The following is a 27858-nucleotide window of genomic DNA, read 5'->3' on the forward strand; positions in this document are numbered from 1 at the left end:
GTAGTATTGTGTATGTTGTAGTAGTATTAGTGCAACTGTAATTTATGCTCTGTTTCCAGAAGACGTATCCCTTGATTGTTCACACAGCACCCTGAACCAGGTTAGAGAAAGCTAGCAGCTTTTAAGTGTGTTCCATTCTAATTGCGGCAAGTTTTAACCGCGGTTAAGTTTTGCTTGATGGCTCATCTTGGGCAAGCTTATGGGTCAGTTAATACAGCAAACGAGACAATAAATACTGTAGGTGGAATGTACTGTGTGAACTCAAGAGTTTTCAAGACAAATCCGTTAAGTCTAAGAGGATCATTCTGCTAAAATCTATGGCGATAGCTGGATCTTGTAATACCTACAGTCATCAGAAATTTAGCCAAAGAGCTTTCCAAAGCTGTTGGAGGAAGTGAAAAAATTAAGGTAACTTAGGAGGAAAAGATGTGGGTTTCTCAAACATTTTCAACCAGAAAACCTTCCCGTACCCATGAATATAATCCCAATTAGCACATTCGTCTTGGTATCCTAAGTCTGCACAAATATTTGGGCTGCATCATTTGTTGGGAGGGAGAGGCATAACATCCCCGCTTCTCAGTCTTTTAGAACGAACCCCTGAAAAGCAACACGGTTTACGTGGACCTGACCTGGACTGGAAAGGTTGCCATTCAGGATGGCAAGAAGAAGCCCTTGGAAATGGTGGTCCTTGGATACAAATTCTGAAAGAAATCTCTGGAAGAGTTGCACGGAGCCAAGTTCTGCAGCACCTTGGACCTCACATTGCTGAACACCTCCGTGGAGATGCAGGAGAATCTGCATTCGCTTGTTTCCTGATACTATCTGTTGGAAAAGAAACACACGTATGTGTCTAAGCTTGACTTTGGCCTGATCCAGCTGGTCCTGGGCTGCCCAGCTCGTTGGAGTAAACAGAATATGGGGTTTCCCGTCTAAGCTGGGGCTTGGACTAGAAGACCTCCAAGGTCCCTTCCAAGTATTCTATTCTATTCTATTCTATTCTATTCTATTCTATTCTATTCTATTCTATTCTATTCTATTCTATTCTATTCTATTCTATTCTATTCTATTCTATTCTATTCTATTCTACTCTACTCTACTCTACTCTACTCTACTCTACTCTACTCTACTCTATTCTATTCCTACTCTACTCTACTCTACTCTACTCTACTCTACTCTACTCTACTTGAAGGCCAAGGAGTCACCATACCTGCTAGGTCGCTCCTCCCGATGCTGACCAGCCCTTCATATAATCCTTTAACTGGGTTTTCTCCTGCCATGATGGTCCCGTGAAGCCAGACCAGCAACATCCGATGGCCGTGTTCTCGGTAGCTTTTGGTGCCTGGCGAAAAGGGAAGACACGGGTGAAGTGAGATATCCCAAGATTATGGATTATGGGTACCATAATGATATCAACCTGTCATGACATCATCAACAAATTGAACAAACGATGTAATTTCCTTCATGATGTGCAGTAGGCAGTTTACTTGATGACACCCTAATGCATGAAACATCACTTGCTTACGTATTGATGCACACGGAGATGTGTAATTTCCTGTTGTTACAGGCATATTGTGACTAGGCTTTGGAATCACAGAATAGTTGTGTGTCTTGCCAACTATTTGAGAAAGATTCCCTATCAGTTGAAATTAGTCCCGTGTCCCTTTTCTATTTCCCTGACCTAATATTATGTAACAATCTTATATTATTGTGATCTGTTGTGCAGTTAGCCAGATATGCAGACTGGATTTGGCATTTTTATCCACCTAGTCCTTTATAAGGACGTAAGATAGGCAGATGTTATTGTTTGAAGGTGTTAAAGGTATCGTTGCAGAATGGAAGCTGTTCTGAGTAAAGCTGCCTTTTGCAATTGACTGGTGATTTTGTCAATGCCGAGGGTGTTCACAGCAGCCAGATAATGGGTGGTTATATTCCTAGAACAAGCTTAAGCAAGTTAAGATAAAGTTCTGTTAAGATTCATATAGCCTGCTATGCTTGGTAATCTTGGTAGATCATCTGTGAGGGTTTATGTGCCCAAATAAGTTAAGATGGCAGATACAAGTATGAAATCAAGGTACTTTTTTACATGCATGCCACACCATCTTGACTTTTTTGACCCTTCCCTGCTGATACCCCTGGCTTCCCCCCCCCCCGGTTTAAAATATTGTGTAAATCCTGTTCAGTCGGTAAATACAGCAATAGCAATAGCACTTAGACTCATATACTGCTTCATAGTGCTTTACAGCCCTCTCTAAGCAGTTTACAGAGTCAGCCTATTGCCCCCAACTACCTGGGTCCTCATATGACCGACCTCAGAAGGATGGAAGGCTGAGCCAACCTTGAGCTGGTCAGGATCGAACTCCTGGCAGTGGGGAAGAGTTAGCCTGCAATGCTGCATTCTAACCACTGCGCCATCATGGCTCTTTGGTGTATGTGGTATGATATATTGTGTAAGTCTTGAATATGATAACCAAGTTAATAATGGTGCACGAATACAACTATGATATGTGTGGGTATGTTTATGTATCTTACTCATACAACTTTTTTTCTCTCTCTCTCAAGCTTCTTCCAGTTTAGAAAATTGAGTCATAGACAACTAGGCTATGCATGGCACTAATTGATTCAGAATATTGTTTTCAACTCCCAATAGTCAAGTCAAGTTCATTTATAGGTTCTTGTACTGGTGTAGAAAGCCAAGTTGGTGTAGTAATTAAGCATCAGGCTGGAAACCCGGAAACCGTGAGTTATAGTCCTGCCTTGGGCACCAAGTCAGCTGAATAACCTTGAGTAAGTTCTCCTCCTCAGACCTAGGAATTACTTAAGAGGAAGTGGAAAACCACTTCTGGAAAACCTTGCCAAGTAAACTGCAGGGGCTTGTCCGGACAATCTCTTGAGAATTGGACATGATTTAACAGAAAAATACAACTGTTGTAAGATTTTGATTACGAGAAGTGGGTAAATAGGCACTTGGAGGTGACAGCCTCTGGCTAACAAATCACGCTAAATATTATAAGAAAGCTTCTTCCTTTTAATAAAGCGTAATAGTTTGAAAAGATGCCACTAGAGACTAACACAGCTTTCCTCCTATAGTGTCTTTTAGTATGTCACTGTTCAAGGCTTTTGCTGAATTATACCAATGTTTGAAATCTTTTTAATGTATTGCAACTGTTCTCCAATTGCTGTCCATTTGGGTTTGGGGGGTGGGGGGGTTTAACACCAAAAAGCAGTTGCTGGCTTTCACTGGAGATGATGAAGGGAGTACAATAGCAATTCAGCTTCTCCAGAAAGTGGGGCTCACTCATTGATTCAGCTCTTATTTCTCTTTAAAAGCTGTCTGGGGTTGCAAATGACCTGTGGGTGGAAGAACACAAATCCAATTCAAACATGCTTCGTCCAGCATTTTCACCAGGAATAGCCGGTCACAGCTGAGTCAGCTTATCTCTAATATGGGCTGGATGGCAGCCAGGTTAGAGGAGTACTGCCTAGCAAAGTGGTGTTTCCCCCCCCCCCCCCCGGTTTTTTTGCTTCTTCTTTTTCTTGCGAACCGTTTCTTGGTTTGGTCTCCTCCCTGAAACAGACGTATGGTTCTTATTTAATGTGCTGTTTTCCTTCAGTGCTGGTCTCACTGTCGAAAACACTGGTGCTGCATTTTTAAAACCAAGGGCTACAGCTATTTTAGCCTGTCCGAAAGATCTTAGGAAGAGTACAGAGGAGAGCGACAAAGATGATGAAACGTCTGGAGGCTAAACCACATGATGCTCGATTGAAGGTATGTCTAGTCTAATGAAGAGAAGGACCAGGAGGGATATGATAGTTGCCTTCCAATATTTAAGGGGCTGTCGCAAAGAAAAGGGAGTCAGCTTATTCTCCAAAGCACCTGAAGGCAGAAGAAGAAGTAATGGGCGGAAGATCATTAAGAGAGAGAAGCAACCTAGAACTAAGGAGAAATTTCCTGACAGTGAGAACAATTAATCAGTGGAACGACTTGCCTCTAGAAGTTGTGGGTGCTCCAGCTTCAGAAGTTTTCAAGAAGAAACTGGACAGCCATTTGTCTGGAATAGTATGGTCTCTTCTGCTTCTGCAAGAGGTTGGACTAGGAAGACCTCCAAGGTCCCTTCCAACCCTGTTATTCTATGTTCTAGGAAAGTTAGACCCTCTTCAGAGTACAGATAGTCCTCGCAACCTTTTATTTGGTGATGGTTTAAAGTTATAACAGCCCTGAAGGAAGTCATTCACGACCAGTCCTCGCTCTCGTGATTGTTCCAGCATCCCCACGGTCATGAGGTCAAAACCAGCAAGGGTTGCAGCATCCAGGATCGTGTGATCGCCATTTGTTACCTTCCCAGATGGCCTCCAACCATTGAAATCAATGGGAGAAGCTGGATTCATGTAACAGCATGATTCGCGTGACTACAGCGATCCACTTAACAACCATGGCAAAAAAAAACATTTGTAAAATCAGGTATGACTCACTTAGTGTCCCCCTTGGTTAGCAGTGGAAATTCTGGTCCCAGCTGTGATTGTAAGCTGAGGACTTCCTGTAGACCTGATCTTGGGCTAAGCACGTGGCCGCCTTCTCATATGTTCAGGAACCACCTAAATGGGGTTCTTGAATCACCTCTGGTCTCCCGTTCAGCTGCAGCAGGGAGGCATGACACCTGTGTCACCTACCTGTCCACTGGTGCTCAATTGCTCTGATGTGCGCCTCCGTGAATTTCCAATAGTGTGCAAGTTTCTTCCACTCATTGGGCTTAAGGTATTTGGTTGCGAGCCGCCAGATCACCGAACGGATATGTTGCGTTTCCAGCCGATGGTCTTGCTTGAAAGTTAAACGCTCAGTTATCCAGGAGTCGGAATCACTGTTGAGATTATCCTGGAAAAAGGTCACAGCCTGCCCAGTTAACTTCTTTCCCTTTGAGGTCCTGTAATTCCTGAGCCCCCAACTTTCTCCAGCTTGTTAGGTCACCTCAGAAGCTCACAAAGCTCACTTACTTTTTCCCATTTGTAAAACCTGTCCGCTTTGATGATCATATCAGCCAAATTGACGTGGTTCCCACGGGCGGCAACATCCAGAGATGTTTTCCCTTGCTGGAGAAAAATAAATAAATCGGCTGAGTTAAACAGGACAAAACTTTGTGCCTTTTTATAATTAACGGGCAGCAAATATTTAACTCCTGTCGTATCCTGATTGTATTTACTCCACTGATCAGTAGATACTCATAGACAACATCACCACTGGATGGATCTGTAGCTGGCTAACAAACTGTACTTAACGAGTAGTCCTCAATGGCACCACATCCACATGGAGAGAAGTAAGCCGTGGGGTACCACAAGGTTCCGTCTTAGGCCCAGCACTCTTCAACATCTTCATCGATGACTTAGACGAGGGAATTGAAAGGGAACTCATCAAATTTGCAGATGACACCAAACTGACAGGAATAGCCAACACCCCAGAAGAGAAACTCAGAATCCAAAAAGATCTTGACAAGCTTGAACAGTGGGCCCTATCCGACCAAATGAGTTTCAGTGTGGAGATAAGCAAAGATTTACAATTAGGTAGAAAAAAACCAAAGGCACGAATACAGATTGGGAGAGACCTGGTCTAAAATGGGGACTTTTATATTGTATATTGTTACCGACTGTCTTAACTGGGCTATTATTTAATTCTTTTTTTAATTTTTGTATCTCGTATTTTTTATGTATGCCCTGTTCACCGCCCTGAGTCCTTCGGGAGAAGGGCGGTATACAAATACAATAAAACTTAAAAACTTAAAAACAGTAACTGTGACAGGGACCTTGGAGTCCTAGTGGTATGAAGCAGCAGCCAAAAAAGCTAATACAATCCTGGGTTGTATAAACAGAGGAATAGAATCAAGATCACCCTAAGTACTAGTACCACTTTACAAAGCCCTAGTAAAACCACACCTGGAATACCACAGCCAGTTTTGGTCACCATAACACAAAAAAAGATGTTGAGAGTTTGGAAAAAATTCCGAGAAGAGCAACAAAGAGGATCAAAGGCCTGGTGACTGAAACATATGAAGAACAGCTGCAGGACTTGGGTTTGGCTAGTCTAAAGAAAAGAAGAAATAGGGAAGACATGATAGCAGTGTTCCAGTATCTGAGGGGCTGCCACAAGGCAGAGGGGGGGCAGGTTGTTCATCAAAGCACCAGAGGGAAGGACGAGAAACAATGGTTGGAAGCTGATCAAGGAGAGAAGCAACCTGGAATTAAGGAGAAACTTCCTGACAGTGAGAACAGTTAACCAGTGGAACAGCCTGCCTCCAGAAGTTGTGAATGCTCCACCACTGGAGGTTCTTAAGAAGAGGCTGGACATTCACCTGTCTGAGATGGTATAGGTTCTCCTGCTTGAGCATGGGGCTGGACTAGAAGAGCTCCAAGGTCCCTTCCAGTTCTATTCTATTCTATTCTATTCTATTCTATTCTATTCTATTCTATTCTATTCTATTCTATTCTATTCTATTCTATTCTATTCTATTCTATTCTATTCTATTCTATTCTATTCTATTCTATTCTATTCCATTCCATTCCATTCCAATTTCTATTCTGTTCTGTTCTGTTCCGTTCCGTTCCATTCCGTTCCATTCCGTTTACGTTCCGTTCCATTCCATTCCATTCTTGTTCATTCTATTCTATTCTATTCTATTCTATTCTATTCTATTCTATTCTATTCTATTCTATTCTATTCTATTCTATTCTATTCTATTCTATTCTATTCCATAATTCTATTCTATTCTATTCTATTCCATTCTATTCCATTCCATTCCAATTTCTATTCTGTTCTGTTCTGTTCTGTTCCGTTCTGTTCCATTCCGTTTACGTTCCGTTCCATTCCATTCCATTCTTGTTCATTCTATTCTATTCTATTCTATTCTATTCTATTCTATTCTATTCTATTCTATTCTATTCTATTCTATTCTATTCTATTCTATTATTCTATTCTATTCTATTCTATTCTATTCTATTCTATTCTATTCTATTCTATTCTATTCTATTCTATTCTATTCTATTATTATTATTCTATTCTGTTCTGTTCTGTTCTGTTCTATTCTATTCTATTCTATTCTATTCTATTCTATTCTATTCTATTCTATTCTATTCCATAATTCTATTCTATTCTATTCTATTCCATTCTATTCCATTCCATTCCAATTTCTATTCTGTTCTGTTCTGTTCTGTTCCGTTCTGTTCCATTCCGTTTACGTTCCGTTCCATTCCATTCCATTCTTGTTCATTCTATTCTATTCTATTCTATTCTATTCTATTCTATTCTATTCTATTCTATTCTATTCTATTCTATTCTATTCTATTCTATTCTATTCTATTCTATTCTATTCCTTTCCATTCCATTCTGTCCCAGCATCTTTAGTAAAAGATTTAATTTTGCCTGAAAAGAAAAAACTGAATTACATCTTTGTAGATGATACAGGGCAGATTATTAGATACCAAACTTATACTGAGATTTTTAAAGCATGGAGGAATTTGGAAGCATTTTATATTTTACTGTTGAGCTGAATGTCTAGGGAGATTCTCAATCATCCAGGTCATGGTTATCCCAAATAGGCTTTTCCAAAAGGCAAGTGGACTTTCTTGTTGTTTTTTTTTCCTTGAAAATGTTTTGCTTCTCATCCAAGAAGCTTCTTCAGTTCTAACTGACTGATGGGGAATGGAAGGATTTGGTAGTAACAAGCAGGTGACTGGCAAAGGATATAAATCCTTCCATTCCCCACCAGTCAGATGGAACTGAAGAAGCTTCTTGGATGAGAAGTGAAACATTTTTTTCAAAGAAAAAAAAACCCAAGTCCAGTTACCTTTTGAAAAGCACCTTTGGGACTGTTGATATTTGGAAGCCAGATTCAGTAAAACTCTTGTTATCACAGAGGATAAATACTGACTTAAAATATCTACATGGGCAAGTTTCCAATCCAACTTGTACTGATAAACTTATATCATTCCCTCCACTGAAGCAAATGAAATCTGATGTGGTCCATTGTGGGCTCGGTCCCCAAAATCTCTCTATATTAATCTTAGACAAAACCTAGAATGCATCTGTTATCTAGTGCCCTCCAGAACGGTGCTAATTTGACCGTCTTAAGTAAGAGCACCAGGGAATGGGCCATCTGAATTTCCAGGAATAAGAAATATAATGAGGACAGGAAGTGCACTGAAGAACATTGTTTTTGTTCTGTACCAGCCTGCTACCGGCCCTGCAGAAAAGGCAGGGACAACCCCTTTTACAAGAAGGCAAGAGGCTGGAATTACGCCTGCCAAATTTATTGCTACAAAAACAAATAGAACAAGACACGAACCAAGAAACAGGAGCTTTTCAAGCGGTTGCCTTCAGCAAACCAGCCCTCCCACGCATTCCCCCTTAAATACAGTTCAGGGCGTGGGCTTCTCTCTGCCTCCTTCCGAGGAGCCCCATTGCCTTCCTCTGTTTACTCCTGATTGACTGCCTCCTGCGTCGGGCGTCCTTGAACAGGGCCAGCTGTGGGTCATCTTCATCCACGCTGTCAGGCTCACACAGCTGGGTCTGCGTCGTGACCAGATGAGAGGGGCCTGGCTGAGGGCTCTCATCAAGCTGTCCAATCCCCTCAGCAAGCTCTTCAACACCCCCCTCCTCCTCCTCCTCTGAGTCGTCCGACCCAACTGCCGAACCCACAGGCTGACCCTGAATCACAACAGTTTTATAGATCAAATGCAGAATGCATAAGGTAAAGTGGTTACTTTTAAAATGTCCTCTGTGCATTCTCATGCTAAAAAAAATCCAGGTTTGCAAAGAGGAAACATTTCTATGCATACGTAATACTGACAGCGGCAAGATGTCGGCGTTACCTTATCGGTTAATTTTAAATTCACTCCAGCCATGAGGATCAACTCGGCAATATCTTGCCTTCCGTGCTCTGCAGCAATATGAAGAGGACTCTGTTGCCTCTGAAAGCAAAAAAGGAAAATCAGAAATCAGCACTGCAAAGAATTGGTGGGAGAAGCAGCCATTCCTTGGCAATGAGATAAATAGTTTTTGGAAACTAGTAAGCAAAAAACTTCCTGGGGCCTCAAGAAAGCATTCTTTTCTATCCTTGGCACCTCATGGGGACAAAAAGCTCCAGCAGGAGGGAGACAAGTGAATCAAAGGGATAGATAAGAGATAATTTCATAATAGTAAAGTTGGAAGGGACCTTGGAGGTCATCTAGTCCAACCCCCTGCTCAGGCAGGAAACCCTATACCCTTTGAGACAAATGGCTGTCCAGTCTCTTCTTAAAAACTTCCAGTGTTGGAGCATTATGGAACAACCTGGAGGCAGGTTGTTACTGTCATTTTTCTGGTCACCCAATAGCATACATTAAAATGAAATTCCAATGTCCACTTTTGAAAGAAAAGGGGGGGAAGCCACCCACAAAAGAATATCACCACCATCCAAAGGATAACAGCAATATAATAACAGCAGTAGCAGCCCAAGTTATACAAAATGACAGCAAAACTTACACACACATACACGCACACACATACAAATATAAATTTTACTCACAATTTTGGATACATAGGGGAAAAAAGCTTGCTACGTGGCCCCCAATGCCAGCTCCCAACCCCTGCTGAATCTCACCCCAGAAATATTGATAAGCTCCTTCAATAATTCTTTGGATTTGGAGGCAGCTGTCTGAACTCAAAGGGAATTTTTCCCTAGCAGACAAAAAGAGTTATAGGTATAAGTGTCTGTCTGTCTGTCTGTCTGTCTGTCTGTCTGTCTATATCTATCTATCTATCTATCTATCTATCTATCTATCTATCTATCTATCTATCTATCTATCTATCTATCTCTATCCATCCATCCATCCATTCATGTATTTATCCATTTGTATTTCACATTTATGAACTGCCCTTCTCCCTCAAGGAAAGATATCTTATTTAGGGATTTAATTAATTAATATCCCACCTTTATTATTTTTATAAATAACTCAAGGTACACCACCAGAACAGCTCTGTGAGGTGAATTGGGCAAAGAGAGAAGTGACTGGCTCAAAGTCACCCAGCCAGCTTGTTTGCCCAAGGCGAGACTAGAACTCGCCACCTGCTGGTGATTGGCCCAAAATCATCCAATGGGCTTTCATGGCTGAGGCAGGACTGGAACTCACCATCTCCTGGCTTCTACCTGATGCCTTAACTCTTAAACAAAGAATTCCAGCAAGTTAACTTAATTTTCAATTTACAACCAATACATGTAGCTCCAGGAATTTTGACCCAAACAATGCCATCAACCAAGACCCCAGAAGTGCCCTTTTCTCTGTCATGGCATCTGCCTTCAGGCATGAGATTTCCTTGAGATCCAGGTGGATCCCACTCAGATGGCATTACCTTCTCCCAGACATTGGTTTAGGGTGACTGAGCCATTACCTGTATATGTTTTTTTGGTTGTTGGCCAGAACTGCTATTTCGTTCTCTATTTTTCCCCCTGTTGACTCTTTAACTTGTTTTTCCCCCTTCTTCTTTCCCTATTCCTACTACATTTTATTCTCCTTATGTTCTGAGGTATTCTGGAGTGGCGTAGTGACTAAATCAAATAAATAATTTAATTAAACGAAAGCGGTGCAGTGCTGAGAATTGAAAGGGAAGAGCATGCTTCGGAGCGCATACAACTAGGTTCTCCATTCCTTTAACCAAGCATCTCTTTCCCACGATTCTTTCGTGCTCATTAAAATGCCACCAGTTAGAGGTGAAGCGCTTGCAAGCCCTTCAGTCTGCTGTCAAAGCTTTGTTAGATCTTAAATGTTGGTAGCCATCGTTAAAGAGACTAAAACATAGGAAGAATGGTTGCAGGAATTGGGTATGGCTGGAGAAAAGGAGGACTAGGGGTGACATGATAGCAGCTTTCCAGTATTTGAGGGGGTGCCGCAAAGAAGAGGGGGTCAAACTATTCTCCAAAGCACCAGAGAGCAGGACCAGAAACAATGGATGGAAACTAATCAAGGAGAGAAGCAACCTGGAATTAAGGAGAAACTTCCCTAACAGTGAGAACAATTGATCAGTGGAACGAGTTGCCTTCAGAAGTTGTAGGTGCTCCATCACCTACAAGAGATTGGACAGCCACTTGTCTGAAATGGTATAGGGCAGTGATGGCAAACCTTTTAGAGACCGAATGCCCAAACTGCAACCCAAAACCCACTTATGTATCAATGGGTGCCGGGTGGGCATGGACCATTGGGTGGGTGTGGCTGTGGTGGTAACGGTAGACTGGGTGGAACTAAAAAGTTCAATCAATCAATTCCAACTTTGCAAGGTCTTTTTTTTCCCCGCAAGAAGTTGAAATTGATTGATTGAACCTTTCTTGTTTGTTTGTTTGCATATGGCAGCGGAGGCCTAAATCAAAAAGGGTTTATAAAACCCAGCTGAAGGCCTAGGACTGGGGTGACGGCGCGCGTGCCCACAGAGAGGGCTCTGCGTGCCACCTGTGGCACGCGTGCCATAGGTTCGCCACCACGGGTATAGGGTCTCCTGATTGAGCAGGGGGTTGGACTAGAAGACCTCCAAGGTCCCTTCCAGTACTATTCTGAATCTGAATTTGAAAAAAAAGTCTTACATTATCAAGGACATCAAGGTCACATTCGGCATCAATGAGAAGTTTTACAATGGCTGGGTAGTTCCTTAGCACCGCAATGTGCATAGCTGATGCATTTTGCTGTGGGGGGAAAAAAAAGCAATGTTAATACTTTGGTAGCGGAGCATTAAGGCAATCTAGGCTTTTGCTGATTGGAAAGCCCACTTTGGGACTTCATGCAAGTTGTGGCACTTTGTTGGCCTTGTTTGCACAATACAGTTAGTCCTCAACTCACAGCAGTTCATTTAGTGACCATTCAAAATCGCAGAAACGAAAGGACCGTTTTTCACACTTATGACCGCTGCAGCAGCCCCATGGACACGTGATCAGAATTTGAATGCTTGGCAAATGGTTCACATTTATGACGGTTGCAGAGTCCTTGGGATAAAGTCATCCCCTTTTGAGGCCTTCTGTCCAGCAAAGGCAACGGGGAAGCCTCATTCACTTAACAGCCATCTTACTAAGTGACCGCAGTGATCCATTTAGCAAGTGTGGTTAGAGAGATCACAAAACAGGGCAAAACTCACTTAATAATGATCTCTCTTAGCAACATAAATTTTGGGCTCAATTGTGGTCGTAAGTAGAAGACTAGCTGTCTTCTCCTGGGCCATGGGGGAAAAATGGAGCCAGATGACTAATCCAGAGGGCTCAGCTTTAATCCCAAAGTGCCCCCCCCTCCAGATTAAAACAATGCTCTCTAGGCAGTTGTGTATCTGGTAGGATTAACGGTTTTCTCCTTGTTCCAAGAGAGATAAAGTCTAAGAGAAGCCTTGCGAGAAAAACAAAACTCAAAATTTCTCTAGAAACGCCATCTTGATGGCTGTTTGCAAGGGCTGCTTCTGGCTAGATCAAAAGCAAACAGTCTCTTCCCAAATTAGTTTATTAAACAACAACCCTTCCCTCTACACAAAGTGTGGGAGATCTTTTGTCAGTTGTGCCCTGCAGGTGGGAAAAACGGGAACAGGAACCAGACCTTGCTTTTACTATAAATAGAGCCGGCTGTTCATACTTGGCAGTTGATGAGTTTCTTTCTTTATAGTTTTCCTTGTTCTTGAAATAACCTTATTTATCTCAGGGCTGCATCCCGGAATCATTGCACACACCGCTTCTGATTCTAGTATCGGCTAGGAGAAGCTTGACGCTACTCAGCTGTCAATGCTCTGGTTGCATCAGCGGATATTCCAGATAGAGGCAGGGTGGAATAGCAACACCACTTAGACTTATATACTGCTTCATATCGCGCCCTCTCTAAGCGGTTTATAGAGTCAGCATATTGCTCCCGACAAACTGGGTCCTCGTTTTACTGGCCTCAGAAGGACGGAGGGCTGAGTCGACCTTGAACCTTCAGAATCAAACTGCCGGCAGTGGGCAGAGTCAGCCTGCAGTACTGCATTCTAACCACTGCGCCACCATGGCTGACACTTGGAAGGGAAACCTAGCCGAACCCAGGGGATGTGCTTGTTTCCTCTGTTTGGAACAGTGGTGGGATTCAAATAAGTGAACAACCGGTTCTCTGTGTGGATGTCGCTTCCAGAAACCTATTCTGCCTGGGCAACAAAAAATTAGCTACCCATTCTACCGAACTGGTGTGAACCGGCTGAAACCCACCACTGGTTTGGAGGTAAGAAGACGTTCTGGCTGCAGTTGATGGAATCAGCCACTTACGTAGTTCAAAGCATCTGTCTGGATTCCTGCACCAAGGAGGTTTTTGGCCATGTCTGCATAGCCATTCAGCGCCGCATAATGAAGGCAGGTCATTTTTTTCTGGAAAAATAATAAAATAAAATTGGAGGACCCTTTCAGGCAACGCAAGCTCACAAAAACCTACTACAGGTAGTTCTTTCCATACAGCCATTTGTTTAGTGGCCGTTCAAAGTTACAACGGCATCGAAAAAAGTGACTTATGATCATTTCTCACACTTATGACCGTTTTAGCACCCCCCCCCAATGGTCCTAAGGGTATAGAAATGATGAAAAAAAATAGATAAATGAACAAATAAATGTTCCTCCTACATATCTGGACCAAATCCTTCCATTCAACGAACCATACCTGTGTTTGGGCATTGACTTCACCGCCAACTTCCAGAAGTAGATTGATGCAATCATTGTGTCCTCCCTCGGCAGCTAAATGTAGGGAAGTCATCCCTTCCTGAAACAAGAGAGGAAAAGTAAGCCCTGGTTGTCTTTTTAATGTGTTGGAGTTAGTTGTCACAGAGTCAGGGAAAAACAACACAGTGGCATATCTGTGGCCAATGCAGACAGAAAGGAGAACTGCACAGCAGCCCTCTTGGGAAGAACATGGAAGAGGTGGATTGGTTTAAGACAGGAGTACTGGGCCAGTTCAGGATGATGCAATCTGGGATGACAAAAGCAGAGAATCTGTATAGTTCAGGGTTGAGTTGAGGAGTCCTTGGTGCTGTCTAAGCTTGGTTGTTTTCTTGCAGACGTTTCATTACCCAACTAGGTAACATCATCAGTACTAGGAGGAATGAGGTTTGCAGAGCGAAGGGGGAAGAGGAGGAGGAGGAGCTGTGGGAACCTTGGTGCTGTCTGAGCTTGCTTGTTTTCTTGCAGACGTTTCATTACCCAGCCAGGTAACATCTTCAGTGCTTCAGAGACCACCAAGAATTCCACAAACAACTAAATCATGGCAAGGGATCAAAATAAGGATGACTGTGTCACGCACCCACATTACGTTATATAGCTTGCTTTGGCTACAACCAAAACTCAAGAAAAAGACTTAGCATTACATTTCCATGTTTCCTATGAGGGTAACCCCCCCCCCTCCATATTTTCCAGTTTTATACTCACTGCATTCTTGTCCTCCAGGTCCACGCCAGCTTCTAGAAGTTTCTGCAATATGTCTGCATGTCCGTTCATGGCCGCCAAATGAAAGGCTGTGTTCTTCTCCTGCAAACCAGTGTGACATTCCACATGAAGGTGAGAAGAGCTCTCGTGGGGATCCAGTGGGAGAACAGGGAGAAATGTTCCACCAAGACAGTGTTTCTCAACCTCTCCCACTTTGGGTTGTGTGGACTTCAACACCCAGAATCCCCCAGCAGCATGCTGAAGTCCTGGGAGCAGAAGTCCACAAAGCTTAACATGGTCAAGGTTGAGAAAATGCTCCATGGATTTTCTAGCCCCATGAATTCTGGCAGGCACCATACCACAAAATCATCTGGGTTTATGTCTGATAATAACAATTATACTGTCTAATTGACAAGGGGCAGAGGCTTACAATGAGTTCTGAGTTGGTCAGAACTAAGCCTTCCATCTCCCTCACCGCCCTGCCAGAACCGAGGAAGCTTCTTGGACGAGAAGCGAAACGTCTTCAGGGAAGAACAAAGAAAGACAGTCCAGAGTTGCCTTTTGAAAAAGCAACTTGGAGTCAAGCACCCAGGACTTTTTTTCTCCTAGAACGCTCAGAACGGAGTTCCGGCACCTTTTTTGGATGGAACCTTGTAGGGTAGGCAAGGCGGGTTGTATGACATGTGTGAGTTCCGGCACCTTTTTCTTTTACAAAAAAAGCACTCCAAGCACCTGTGATTAATGGAACAGCAGCGTTTTGAGATGCCAAAGAGATTATGAGGAATCGGGGTTTGTTTTTTTTCCTGCCCACTCTTCAATTAAAATAAGGTTGGTGCAATCTCAAAGGCTTTCATCGAAGATTTTATTTAATGGCTTGGGGCAAATCAATTGAATCTGAAGACTTCCAAGTTCCCTTCCAACTCTGTTGTTCCGTTAACTGTGGAGAGCGTAATAGAAGTTTAGAAGGAAGATAGAAAGGGGGATCCAGAAGATTCCTAGATCTTTGGCAAGACAATTCCCAATTCTTTCTTCAAACCTTGTCTTGGATGCTGTGAGAAGCGCCAAGGCCCAGGAGAAATGTCACCACCTCCAGCTGCCCCTTCTCTGCGGCCAAATGAAGGGCTGTCCTGCCCATCTTCAAGGAGAGAAAGAGAGAGAGAAAAGAGGGGGAGGGGGAGAGGAAGAGAAAACCAGACTGTGATAATTGCTTCTACAGGTGGTCCTCAACCTTCAACCACAACGACGCCCAACATTTATGGTGCTAAGCCAGACATCTGTTAAATGAGTTTTGCCCCCACTTTACAACTTTTCCTGCCACCGTTGTTAAGTGAATCACTGCAGCTGTTAAATTAGTAACCCAGTTGTTAAGTGAATCTGGCTTCCCCATTGACTTTGCTTGTCAGAAAAATCGCAAGAGCTGATCACCTGACCTTGGGACATGCTGTGACCATCGTAAATATGAGTCAGTTGCCAAGCGTCTGAATTTTGATCAAGTGACCCTGGGGATGCTGCAAGGGTCGTCAGTGTGAAAAACGGTCACAAGTCATTTTTTTCAGTTCCGTTGTAACTTTGAGTGGTCATGAAATGAACTGGTGTAAATCGAGGACCGTCTGCATTTAATGTTCATGTCATTGAAACCCAGTAAAATGGGCTTGAAGGGCTGCTGCTGCAAGAGACTTGCACTAAGAACAAAATATTATTACTAATCAAAAGCTGATTTTTTAAATATATATATATATATTGGTTCTGCTGGTAAGAGAGGAAAAATTGGACCAGTAGTTTTCAAACTTTCTAGCCTCAGAGATTCTTTCCATTCTGGGAAATTAAAACCTCTAGGTGTCTGCCATGATGGTTAGTATATCACCACTCAGAGACTGCGTTGCAAGAGCTGATGTTTTTGTTAAAACGGACAAAGCAACATCACACCATTGTAAGGCAAACACGGTCCTTTCTGTACTTATGCTCAGCATCGTGATGCATGCACAAAAAGGCTGCAGTTTGGACCTCATAGCTGCAATTCTGTTTGGTGATGTGCCCCCCTTGCCCACTCCCCATAGATACCACGGTGGCAAAGCATTCTGGGAAACTCTGGCGGGCTGTCATTTCCGTCTCCTGCCCAGTCAGTAGGAGCTTCAATCACTTGGAGGCTATCTTAGGACACATGTAGCCACACTGCAAAAGGGACGCGGTGGCTCAGTGGGTTAGGACGCTGAGCTTGTCGATCAGAAGGTTGGCAGTTTGGTGGGTCGAATCCCGAGTGCCGCGTAACAGAGTGAGCGCCTGTTACTCGTCCCAGCTTCTGCCAACCTAGCAGTTTGAAAGCACGTAAAAATGCAAGTAGATAAATAGGGACCACTACGGTGGGAAGGTAACAGTGTTCCGTGCGCCTTTGGCGTCTAGTCATGCCGGCCACATGACCATGGAGATGTCCTTGGACAAGCGGCTTTGAAACGGAGATGAGCACCGGCCCCTGGAGTCGGAAACGACTAGCATGCATGTGCGGGGGAACCTTTAACCTTTTAGCCACACTGCCCTGTGGCAAAGCCTCAGATGAAAGAGGCCATAGAAGGAGATTCTTTTTGGTCTGATGGACCATTTGGGATCTGAAAGAGGTGCTGGGGGTGCTCGTGGAAAATGGCTGCCAGGGAGGACACAGCCACTTACTAAGCTAGATGTGAACAGAAATATCCATAGCACGTATCGGAACCTCAGAAGAACGTGCAGTATGGAGTCCCTGTGGGTTTTACTCTGCTAACTCCCTTGCCATCTTTAGGGAGCTCATCTCTGTTTCAAGGCCAAGGAGCCAGCGCTGTCCGAAGATATTTCCGCAATCATTTGGCCAGCATGACATCAGGGAGTGCTGTTACGTTCCCACGAAAGTGGTACCTATTTATCTGCTTGCATTTGCATGCTTTCGAACTGCTAAGTTGGCAGGAGCTGTATGAGTATGAGGCGAGGACAGGAACTCACCCCGTCACATGATGCTTGGGACTTGAAACCAGGCTGCCAACCAGCCCAGTATCTTAAGCACCGGGCCACCATGCCACCCTACATGGAGTATGAGGTCTATACAACCGCTATTTTTTATCATTAAAATCCTGACTCGACAAATAAAATGTCTGATGGGGCAAGAAATCTAGTAGGTGTCAAAGAAGAATGTATGGGCACATTAGAATTGACAGGCACCATGTTGGGCATCCAAGGACGCGATGATGTCCCAATGGCATGCCTTCCCAGGTCATCTAACTGGGGAAAGAAAGACTACAGACAGTTGGCTTACCTTATCTTTCTTATCCAGCCGCACATCTTCCAGATCCTCCATGATGAACTTCAGCACCCTGAGATGCCCCCTTTGGGCAGCACAGTGCAGGAGGTTGTGGCCATTCTGAAAAAAAAATAAGGACGAGGGATTCAAGGTGTGGAGGAACAAATCAGCAATCCGCCCCCATCTTGCTCCTCAGGTCCCAGGTAATGCAACTGTTTAAAACAGAGGGCCTCTAAGCGGGAATGTCCTAGGAGAAGGTTGTAAAAGTCAGAATGGAGGACCTGATTGTAAGGCTGAGGTCTCGCTCATTTGGAATGCTGGTAAAAAGGGGGCGGGGCTACAACCATGCAATCGCAGCAGACGTTTTAAGTTTTTTTTTTTAAAAAACTTTCTCTTCCCCCCCCCCTTGCCAATGCCGCTGCCTTTAGGATCAGTTGCATCCCTAACTTTATGGTCTTAAAAATAAGGGGAAGGTCGAGAGACACTTTCCAAGACTGAGTTTTCAGAAGTGGAGATCGTGTGTGAAGAAAGCAGCTGTCCATTTGTTGGAAATTGAGTTTTTTCTCCCTTGTGTGAAGAAATTTCACTGCCTGTTGCCAAGCAAAGGAAAACCTGAACGTGAAAGAAACGCCTTCTTTCAATGTTTTTCCCTTGGTGGAGCAATGGGCTAATGCCTCCTTAAGTAACACCAGCTGCCTGCAATTAGTGCAGGTTCGCATCCCACCAGGCTCAAGGTTGACTCAGCCTTCCATCCTTCCGAGGTAGGTAAAATGAGGACCCAGATTGTTGGGGGCAATAAGCTGACTTTGTAATAATGCCACTTGGGGGGGCAAAAGCCCTAATAAGCAGGCATATTCATAGAATGAAGGCTACTGCTAAGCACATTGATTTGTGCTTCTTAGATTGTAAGCCACCCTGAGTCTTCGGAGAAGGGTGGGATATAAATGGGATTAAAAAAACAAAAAAACAAACTGCCAGGTCATGTTTTATTCCTTCTCAGTTATTAATCATTAGAACATGCGCAGGGTTGCCAATTCCGGTTTCATACAGTATTTGGGATGAAAACTATTCTAGACTTTCCTCTTAAATAGACACTGTCGACATGTCTGTCTTGAATGCCCCAGCCCCCAAATTTTCTTCCCTGAAATTACCTTTAGAGTAATTTCCTCATATTTCATCTGGGTGTTGTCTTGAAGCTACTTGAATTCATCTCCGATTGCTTTCTTTCATTCAAAATGCAGATCCGTCTAGACCCCACCCTAGTTGTGTTCAAAAGAGCTCTGAAAACTTGGCTCTTTTCCCAGATCTTGGGTTGAGTTTGTGTTTGAGTGTTTTTAATGGCTGTTTTCCTTCTGGCATTTTTTTTGGGTATGATTGTTTTCATTTCATGCTACCCAAAGAGGAGGTTTCTACGCTTCTCAATAAATATACTGTGTGAGCAGCCAGTATTGTTTTAATAGAACTGGCTGAATATATTGCATGGGCAAAGCAGGTTGTTTTCACACGCAGAAGACCCCATGTTTTTTTTTTAGCAGATCTTGATGGCATAGGAGCCTGCTCCCGATTTTATTGAGGCCACCATGACAGAAGGTGCATTGTGACAACACAATACAAGCTTCATCCTTGTATTCATCCTGAGTCCTTCGGGAGAAGGGCAGTATACAAATATAATAAAATCAAAAGCAAATCAAATCATCCTCTCATAATTTCACTGAAGTGTTGCAAGGAAGTATGCAAAGAAGGGAATTTGCATCCCCATGTTGTGATTGCATCCTCCAGATATCCATGTTCTTGCATTCTCCTCTTCCTATGGAACCCAGCTTTGCCAGTGGAGGACCTCAAGCCAGAAAAATCTACCCTACCTTATTTACACAGTTGATTTTAGCACCAGCATTGACCAGTATCTGAAGGACACGTAAATGACCAAACCAAGCAGATAGAAGAAGTGCGCTCATCCCAAACTGGAAAACAAGAAGATGAGAAAAGGAAAGTTAGAACATAGAGTCATTGGGTTGGAAGGGACCTCAGAGGTCTTTTAATCCAATCCTTTGATCAAGGCGGAAGACCTTCTGCCAGGGGTCTTCAAACTTGGGCTGGCTGAGGAATTCTGGGAGTTGAAGTCCACAAGTCTTAAAGTTGCCAGGTTTGAAGACCCTTGCCTTATACCATCCATGTCCAATAGTTGTCCAGTTATTTTTGAAAACCTCCGGTGATGGAACACTCACAACTCCAAGAAGCAAACTATTCCATTAATTGTTCTCACTGTCAGGACATTTCTCCTTACTTCTCAGTTGGATCTTTCTTTAAAAAGCTTCCATCCATTACTTCTTCTCTTGACCTCAGGTGCTTTGGAGAGTAAGTCTGTCCCCCCCTCTGCTCTGTGACAATTATCATGTCCCCTCTAATCCTTCTCTTTGATAAACTACACATACCTAGCTCCCTCAGCCTTTCATCACAGGAGGTAACCATCAGACCTTTTATCATCTTGGTTGCTCTTCAGCAACAAAGCCTCATCCTTGGCCAAAGAAGCAAAAAGTCACATGTTCTTGAGTTCCGGAGAAACTTACAGTGTTAAAGGAATGCAAATGACAAGATAATCCCATTTTTCTCTACACCCAAAAAGTCAATAAAATAAGCTTTGGAATGAAAGAGCATGAAAACAAGCAGACAGATGATTAAAGTCCTGGCAATTTTTCAAAACGGATTGCTCCAGATTAGTCCTGTCTTTAAAAATGTACCTTCCTGTGCTTTAGAAGTAAAGTGTTTAAGAAGCTATAAAATTCTCTGAGTTTAAATGATACTTTTTGGTGAGAAGGAAAAAGGGGAAAATAAATGTTTATTTCTCCCCCCCCCAATGTGTGTATCTTGCTTTCTTTGCTGTTCTATCTCACACTTGACGATCACTGGGGTGAAAACAGGTCCTCAATATTCCCAGCCCCACTTGATGGAAGTTGCTCTTGGTTAAAAAGACAATTTAATCCAATCTGATGCCCTGACTGGGAAACTCGGTAGCTATAATGCAGCAGCTGATTATGAAAAATGAAGAAGGGGAAAAGCAGTCCAATGGGGAGCAGTCTATTCCAAAGGTAAAGGTAAAGGTTAAGGTAAAGGTAAAGGTTCCCGCCGCACATGCGTGCTAATCGTTTCCGACTCTAGGGGCCGGTGCTCATCTCCGTTTCAAAGCCGAAGAGGATGTCTCCGTGGTCATGTGGCCGGCATGACTAGACGCCAAAGGCGCACGGAACGCTGTTACCTTCCCACCGTAGTGGTCCCTATTTTTCTACTTGCATTTTTACGTGCTTTCGAACTGCTAGGTTGGCAGAAGCTGGGACGAGTAACAGAAGCTCACTCTGTTACGCGGCACTCGGGATTCGACCCGCCAAACTGCCGACCTTCTGATTGACGAGCTCAGCGTCCTAACCCACTGAGCCACCGCGTCCCTTATTCCAAAGGTACTTTTCCCAAAAGGCAACTGGACTTTCGAATTTTGTTTTCCTTTTCTTTTCCTTTGAAAACATTTCTCTTCTCATCCAAGAAGCTTCTTCAGTTCTAACTGACTGGCAGGGAATGGAAGGATTTAGAAGCGAAATATTTTCAAAGGAAAAAAAAAAAGTCCAGTTGCCTTTGGGACAACCATGACCTGGATGATTGCGAATCTCCATAGATAAACAGTCTACTGTTCTATTGGAATGGTCCAATGTTCTGTGAAGGATCTGGTATCTCCCCCTCCCCAATCAAAAATGTGCAGTAAGTTCAAAGGGCATCTGGATGGGAACGAGAGGTCAACTAATGCCATTGTGTCCCATGTCGCTATTATGCAAATGATGCAAATTGCATAGCATGCAGGGTATTTGCATGATGATGTCACTCTATGATCTCCTCGGGACATGAAGTGGACCCAGGCTGGTGTGTTATATATATAACTTTCCAAAAACTGTTTGGGAAGATGGCATGAGAATAAAGGCAGGTTAGTCATCACATCCAACGAAGTCAACAAAGCATGGAGAAAAGCTCACAGTGTCTTCATCGTTCACGGAGGCCTCGTGTTCCAGGAGAAGGCGGACTGCCTGTTCATGCCCTGCTCCTGCAGCCCAGTGGAGAGCGGTCCTGTCTATCTGGAAAGAAAGAGAAATTAAGCAGGGGAGAAGAAGAGAGAGCAATTCTGTTCCCCTTGTTTGTCTCTGCCAATGTTGTGCAGGTCTAAGGTCAACTGCACTCTCTTCTTCATTAGCTTAAGTCTTTCTATCAACAGATAGAAAGGAACAAGCAAAAAGAGACTGCCTGAGCCTGGATCACCACATGGTGACTTTGCCAGTGTCCAATGTCTATGGGGATTCTCAGTCATCCAGGTCCTGGTTGTCCCAAAAGTGCTTTCTCAAAAGCCAGCTGGATTTTGTTTTTCCTTGAAGACATTTCGCTTCAGATCCAAGAACTGAAGAAGCTTCTTGGATGAGATGCGAAACATCTTCAAGGAAAAACAAAGTCCAGTTGCCTCTTGGGGAAAAAAAAATCTTTGGGACTTGCCAATGCCAGTCTCCCCTCCCAATCTCTGCTCCTATCCAACTGAGACAAATTAGAAGCACTCAGGAGTACCACCGGTAGATCTGAAAGAGCCCTAGAATTTACTCCAGTAGGCTTCACAAAGGCAGAAGCCTGATGGAAACTTCTGAGCCACATCTATTTCTTGCCTTCCTTTTGCTAGGGACAGCACACGTGGGCTGTAAATCCGTGCATAACCACTAGGTTGTAGCAATGAGATGCAGATCATATCTCTTGGCTACCGCCTAGTGGCTTACTAGCTATCTGCAGTCCTGAGATGAAAAGCTTGATCTTGTAAGTCCATGGGAAGACATTGTTACAACCATACTTATATTCCCACTTGTTTTGTGTGTAGGACTGCTTTAGAAAGGAAAAGGGACGCCTGGTGTCTTCACCAAGCTATAGTACTTCCATCGTTGTTATCTCCTGGATCTAGCATTGGTTACCAGATCCTGGTGCTTTATTAAAACACCTGGGGAAAGGTTTCAGGTGGGATAGGAGGCCGGCAGTCTCCTAGTAGAGTTTGCCTCCTCCATTTATTCTTCCCACCTCTTTTTAATGCCAATTGGCCAAAGTGCATTCCACAAGTAACACAAAGCATCACGCTTCGGGGTTTAGATTTTGAGAAGCAGGAACACGGAGAGGTGCCAATCTTTGACAAAGGACCCCATGCTATACCTCCCGCACCCAGTTCAATACCCACATTATTCTTGGCTTTGACATCAACCCCTCTCTTGAGCAGCTCGACCATGGACGTCGTGTCGTTTCGTTTGGCTGCATCATGGAACGTCTTTTCTGAAAGAAGCACTTGAAAGAAGAAAAGAGCACGTTAAAGATTGTAAACATTAGAAAACAAAAATTCTGGGCCAGGGTGTGTGTGTGTCTGTCTGTCTGTCTCTGTGTGTGTGTGTGTGTGTGTGTGTGTGTTGTGTGTGTGTGTGCGTTGCATGCAGAGCAGAGGGTCAACCCCGATCCCTTTCAATCTTAAGTCAGACTAGAGTGTCTTGGATGGGACCAGCAAACTGCATGCCCTTTACAGTGCCCATCATGGTTGTAAGTTGTGATGGTTGTAAAACAGGCCAGTCATGTGGCAGACCCAAGTTTACAAAAAAAAAAATTTGGGGGGGTAGTGGTTGTTAAGTGAATGAATGGTTCACTCTAGGTGTGTTTTTGAGGGAAACTGGACATCAATGCCATTTTGAGGTGTGTGTGTGTGTGTGGAGTGAAAACTTTTGTAAAATGTGATCACATAACTGAGGGATGCTGGAAAGGGCCATAAATCCAGCCCAGTTGCTGAGTGCCCAAAATGCAGGGAATGACTGAGAGGGAAGGGGGATCATCAGAACAAGCAGTCCTCAACTTACAGCCATTCATTTAGCAACCATTTAGACTAGACTAGACTAGACTAGACTAGACTAGACTAGACTAGACTAGAATAGAATAGAATAGACTAGAATAGACTAGAATAGAATAGAAGGATGGCATGGAATGGAATATGAAATGGAATGGAATAGAATAGAAAATATAGAACAGAATAGAACAGAACAGAACAGAACAGAACAGAACAGAATAGAATAGAATAGAATAGAATAGAAGAATAGAATAGAATAGAATAGAATAGAATAGAATAGAATAGAATAGAATAGAATAGAATAGAATAGAATAGAATAGAATAGAAAATATAGAAAAGAATAGAACAGAATAGAAGCAGGAGAACCTATACCAAGGGTAGGCAACCTCGGCTCTTTTATGACTCATGGACTTCAACTCCCAGAATTCCTGAGTCAGCTGACTCAGGAATTCTGGGAGTTGAAGTCCATGAGTCATAAAAGAGCCGAGGTTGCCTACCCCTGACCTATACCATCTCAGATAGGTGATTGTCTGTTCTTGAAAATTTCCAGTGATGGAGCTCCCACGATTTCGGGGGGTAAGCTCCCACGATTTCGGAGCGTTCTCTGTGGGCGCGCCAGACCTTTGGAACAGCTTACCGGTTGAGCTCCGGACGGCCCCCGACCTTCGCTCCTTCCAGCGCGATCTTAAAACATTCTTTTTCGAACAAGCTGGCCTGGTCTGACGGGGTGGGGTTGGTTTTTTTAAAATTAGTTTTTAACTTAATATGTATTGATTTTATGGGCATGATGTTTAATTGGTTTTTAATGGTTTTTTAATTTTTGTATCTGATTTTTATTGTGTATTGCCCTGTTCACCGCCCTGAGTCCTTCGGGAGAAGGGCGGTATAGAAATCAAATTATTAAATTATTATTATTAAATTAAATTAAATTAAGCTCTTTGAAAGTTACAACAGCACAGAATAAAGTGATTTATGAGCAGCCCTCACACTTACGACCGCCATAGCATCCCAAGGTCACATGATCAAAATCTGGGTCCTTGTCAACCGGCATGTATTAGGACAGCTGCAGCATCTGCTGATCACCATTTGTGACGTTTCCAGCTGGCTTCCAACAAGAAGGTCAACGGGGGAGGTGGGGCAGGACGCTGGATTTGTTTAATGACAGTGTGATTCATTTAACAACTGCAGCAATTTGCTTAAGAACTGCGGCAAAAAACCCTGTGAAATTGGATATGAGCCACTTGACAACTGCCTTACCCAGCACTAGTAATTCTGCTCCTAATTGTAGGGATAAGTCCAAGGTTGGTGTTTCCTTTGCTGCTTTCAGGAGAAAAGGTTGCAGCATAGGAGGAAAAAAATAAAATTAAATTACAAAAGCTCTCGCACAGCGTATTTTTTTCTTTTCTTTTTATGCCACAACGTTCCACCTCTGAAAACTCACATGCAAAAGATCACATTCTTCTATTGCTCTGCTGCATTTGAAAAGGGGTGTGAAGCACAATCAGGAAATAAATGGCAGAAATATGACCTACTACGTAAATCCTCTCCCTTTTAAGCTGGTAATTTCTGGAGAAAGAACTGTTTATATGACTCATTGCTGAGTACAATCTAAGAACATTATACTAAGTCACATTTAAGAGACATACAAATGGACTGTGTGTTTCTTCGTTTTGTTGTGACTTTCTAGTCTATCCCACCAGCCTTTTATTGTAAGACACTCCGAGTCATTTTGATTAGTGAGACAGGTGGCCTACAGGTATTCCTCGTCTTAGGACCACAATTGAGCCCAAAATTTCTGTTGCTAAGCAAGACAGTTGTTAAGTGAGTTTTGCCCCATTTTACAACCCTTTCTTGTTAAGTGAATCGCTGCAGTTGTTAAGTGAGTAAAGTGAATCTGGCTCCCCCATTGACTTTGCTTGTCAGAAGGTCGCAAAGGGGTATCGTATGACCCCGGGACACTGCGACCGTCACAAATATGAAGCAGTGGTCAGGCCTCTGAATTTTGACCCTGGGAAAAACGACCATTTTTTTCAGTGCTGCTGTGACCTCGTAAGTCGAGGACTGCCTGTATAAAAGGAATAGAATAGAATAGAGTTGGAAGGGACCTTGGAGGTCATCTAGTCCAGCCCCCTGCTCGAGCAGGAGAATCTATACTATTTCAGACAAGTGACTGTCTAGTCTCTTCTTAAAAAAATCTCCGGTGATGGAGCACCCACGGTTTCTGGAGACAAGCTGTTTCACTGGTTAATTGTCCTCACTGTCAGGAAGTTTCTCCTTAATTCCAGGTTGCTTCTCTGCTTGATCAGTTTCCATCTGTTGTTTCTTGTCCTGCCTTCTGGTGCTTTGGAGAATAGTTTGCCTCCCTTTTCTTTGGGGCAACCACGCAAATATTGAAACCCTGCTATCATGTCCCCCCTCGTCCTTCTCTTCATTAAACTAGACGTACCCAATTTATTTATTTTTTAATCCCATTTATACCCCGCCCTTCTCCGAAGACTCAGGGCGGCTTACAATCTAAAGCAAAAATCAACGTGCTTAGCAATAGCCTTCATTCTATGTATATGCCTGCTTATTAGGGCTTTCGGGGGGGGGGGCAAGAGGCATTATTACAAAGTCAGCTTATTGCCCCCAACAATCTGGGTCCTCATTTTACCTACCTCGGAAGGATGGAAGGCTGAGTCAACCTTGAGCCTGGTGGGACTCGAACCTGCACTAATTGCAGGCAGCTGATGTTACTTAAGGAGGCATTAGCCCACTGCTCCACCAAGGCTCTGTAACCGTTTCTGCAACCGTTCTTCCTATGTTCTTCCTCCAGGCTTTTGATCATCTCAGTTGCTCTTCTCTGAACTTTTTCCAAAGTCTACACTTATTTTTTGTAGTATGGTAACCACAATGCAATAATGTAATTTAATAAATAAATAAAATCTGAAATATTCTTGTAGCCATCCATCCAAGTACAATCAGGATATAAATCTACTACAGCTCTTCTTCCTTTCCTCCTTTCCTTAAAACAACAGCAACCGCACAACCTAGAATCACTCCTCTGGTGAGATTGACAGTCATATCAACTGCTTATATAAATCAAATAAGAACAAGTGAGAAACTAAAAAAAAAGTGGGACTATATTTTAACTGATGAGATACTGTGTTAACTCGTCAGTTCAGTCCCTGTAATTTGAAAAGAAAAGATTTGGCTTGAAGTGTGCAAACTAAGAGAGGTATGCCTTGCAGGACAAAGGGACAAACAATTCTTTTCTGGCCCTAAAGGTAAAGGTAAAGGTAAAGGTTCCCCCACACACGCGTGCTAGTCGTTTCCAACTCTAGGGGCCGGTGCTCATCTCCGTTTCAAAGCCGAAGAGCCAGCGCTTGTCCCAGGACGTCTCCGTGGTCATGTGGCCGGCATGACTAGACGCCAAAGGCGCACGGAACACTGTTACCTTCCCACCGTAGTGGTCCCTATTTTTCTACTTGCATTTTTACGTGCTTTCGAACTGCTAGGTTGGCAGAAGCTGGGACGAGTAACAGGCGCTCACTCTGCTACGCGGCACTCGGGATTCGACCCGTGAAACTGCCGACCTTCTGATCGACAAGCTTTCTGGCCCTAGACATTGCCAATGTGGTTCCACCCCTCCCACTCCCCGTTCATGATTTGCTATCCGTTGAAGTCAATGGCTTGATAAACCAGGTGGGGAGTTGGAAGGCGGGTGGGTAGGAACTCCAAATACTGAAATTACTCACAATCCTAGAATCTTGGAGGATTTTGACCCTTAATTGAAGCTGGTTAGTGGCAACATTCCCCCTTCCCCAGTCTTCCCATTGTTTCCCCCCCCCATCCCCATCCAAAAGGCTGTGATTGTTGCCTCCAGGAGTTGCGGGATTTCCTTGAAGGGATCCCCAACACTTTCGTGGAAGGGCAGCAGGCGGAAGATCGCGCGATAGTGGTGGAATCCAGCGGAGACCTGCCGCTGCTTCGGATCACCTCCCTTCCTCCGGCTCTTGCCCCACCCGACGGAAGGGATCCTTTCACCACCCACCCCTCCGTTCCCCAGCCCTAAACGGCGCTCCGTCAGGCTCTCTCCTGGCTCTCGGCCTTCCGACCTGCAAGCGCCGCGGGACAGGGACCGTCTGCCGGGAAGGCACCGGAGACGCCCACCCCCGCCTGCTCGCTCCCCACGCGCGCCCCCCTGCCTCGCCCGGTCCTTACGCGTGTCGTCCTCCGAAGCCAAGTCGTCCTCCATGCCGCCGGCCAGCTCACCGCCCGAGCATCCCCGTCGCTCCGGGGGA

General features: G+C 43.9%; 1 protein-coding gene across 1 annotated transcript; it reads right to left on the reverse strand.

Moving 5' to 3' along the window:
• Positions 1-51: 51 nt before the first annotated feature.
• On the reverse strand, positions 52-27858 carry ANKDD1A (ankyrin repeat and death domain containing 1A). The gene is made up of 15 exons (XM_081337265.1): positions 27779-27858; positions 22928-23031; positions 21702-21800; positions 19548-19646; positions 17701-17805; positions 15457-15555; positions 14424-14522; positions 13663-13761; positions 13278-13376; positions 11595-11693; positions 8854-8952; positions 4990-5085; positions 4669-4870; positions 1208-1339; positions 52-822 (listed from the first exon to the last, which is right to left on the reverse strand). The coding sequence occupies exons 1-15, from the start codon at positions 27810-27812 to the stop codon at positions 758-760; spliced, it is 1530 nt and encodes a 509-aa protein (XP_081193391.1). The 5' UTR covers positions 27813-27858; the 3' UTR covers positions 52-757.

This window comes from Vipera berus (genome assembly GCF_964194415.1).
Source record: "Vipera berus genome assembly, chromosome: 12".
NCBI lineage: Eukaryota > Metazoa > Chordata > Lepidosauria > Squamata > Viperidae > Vipera > Vipera berus.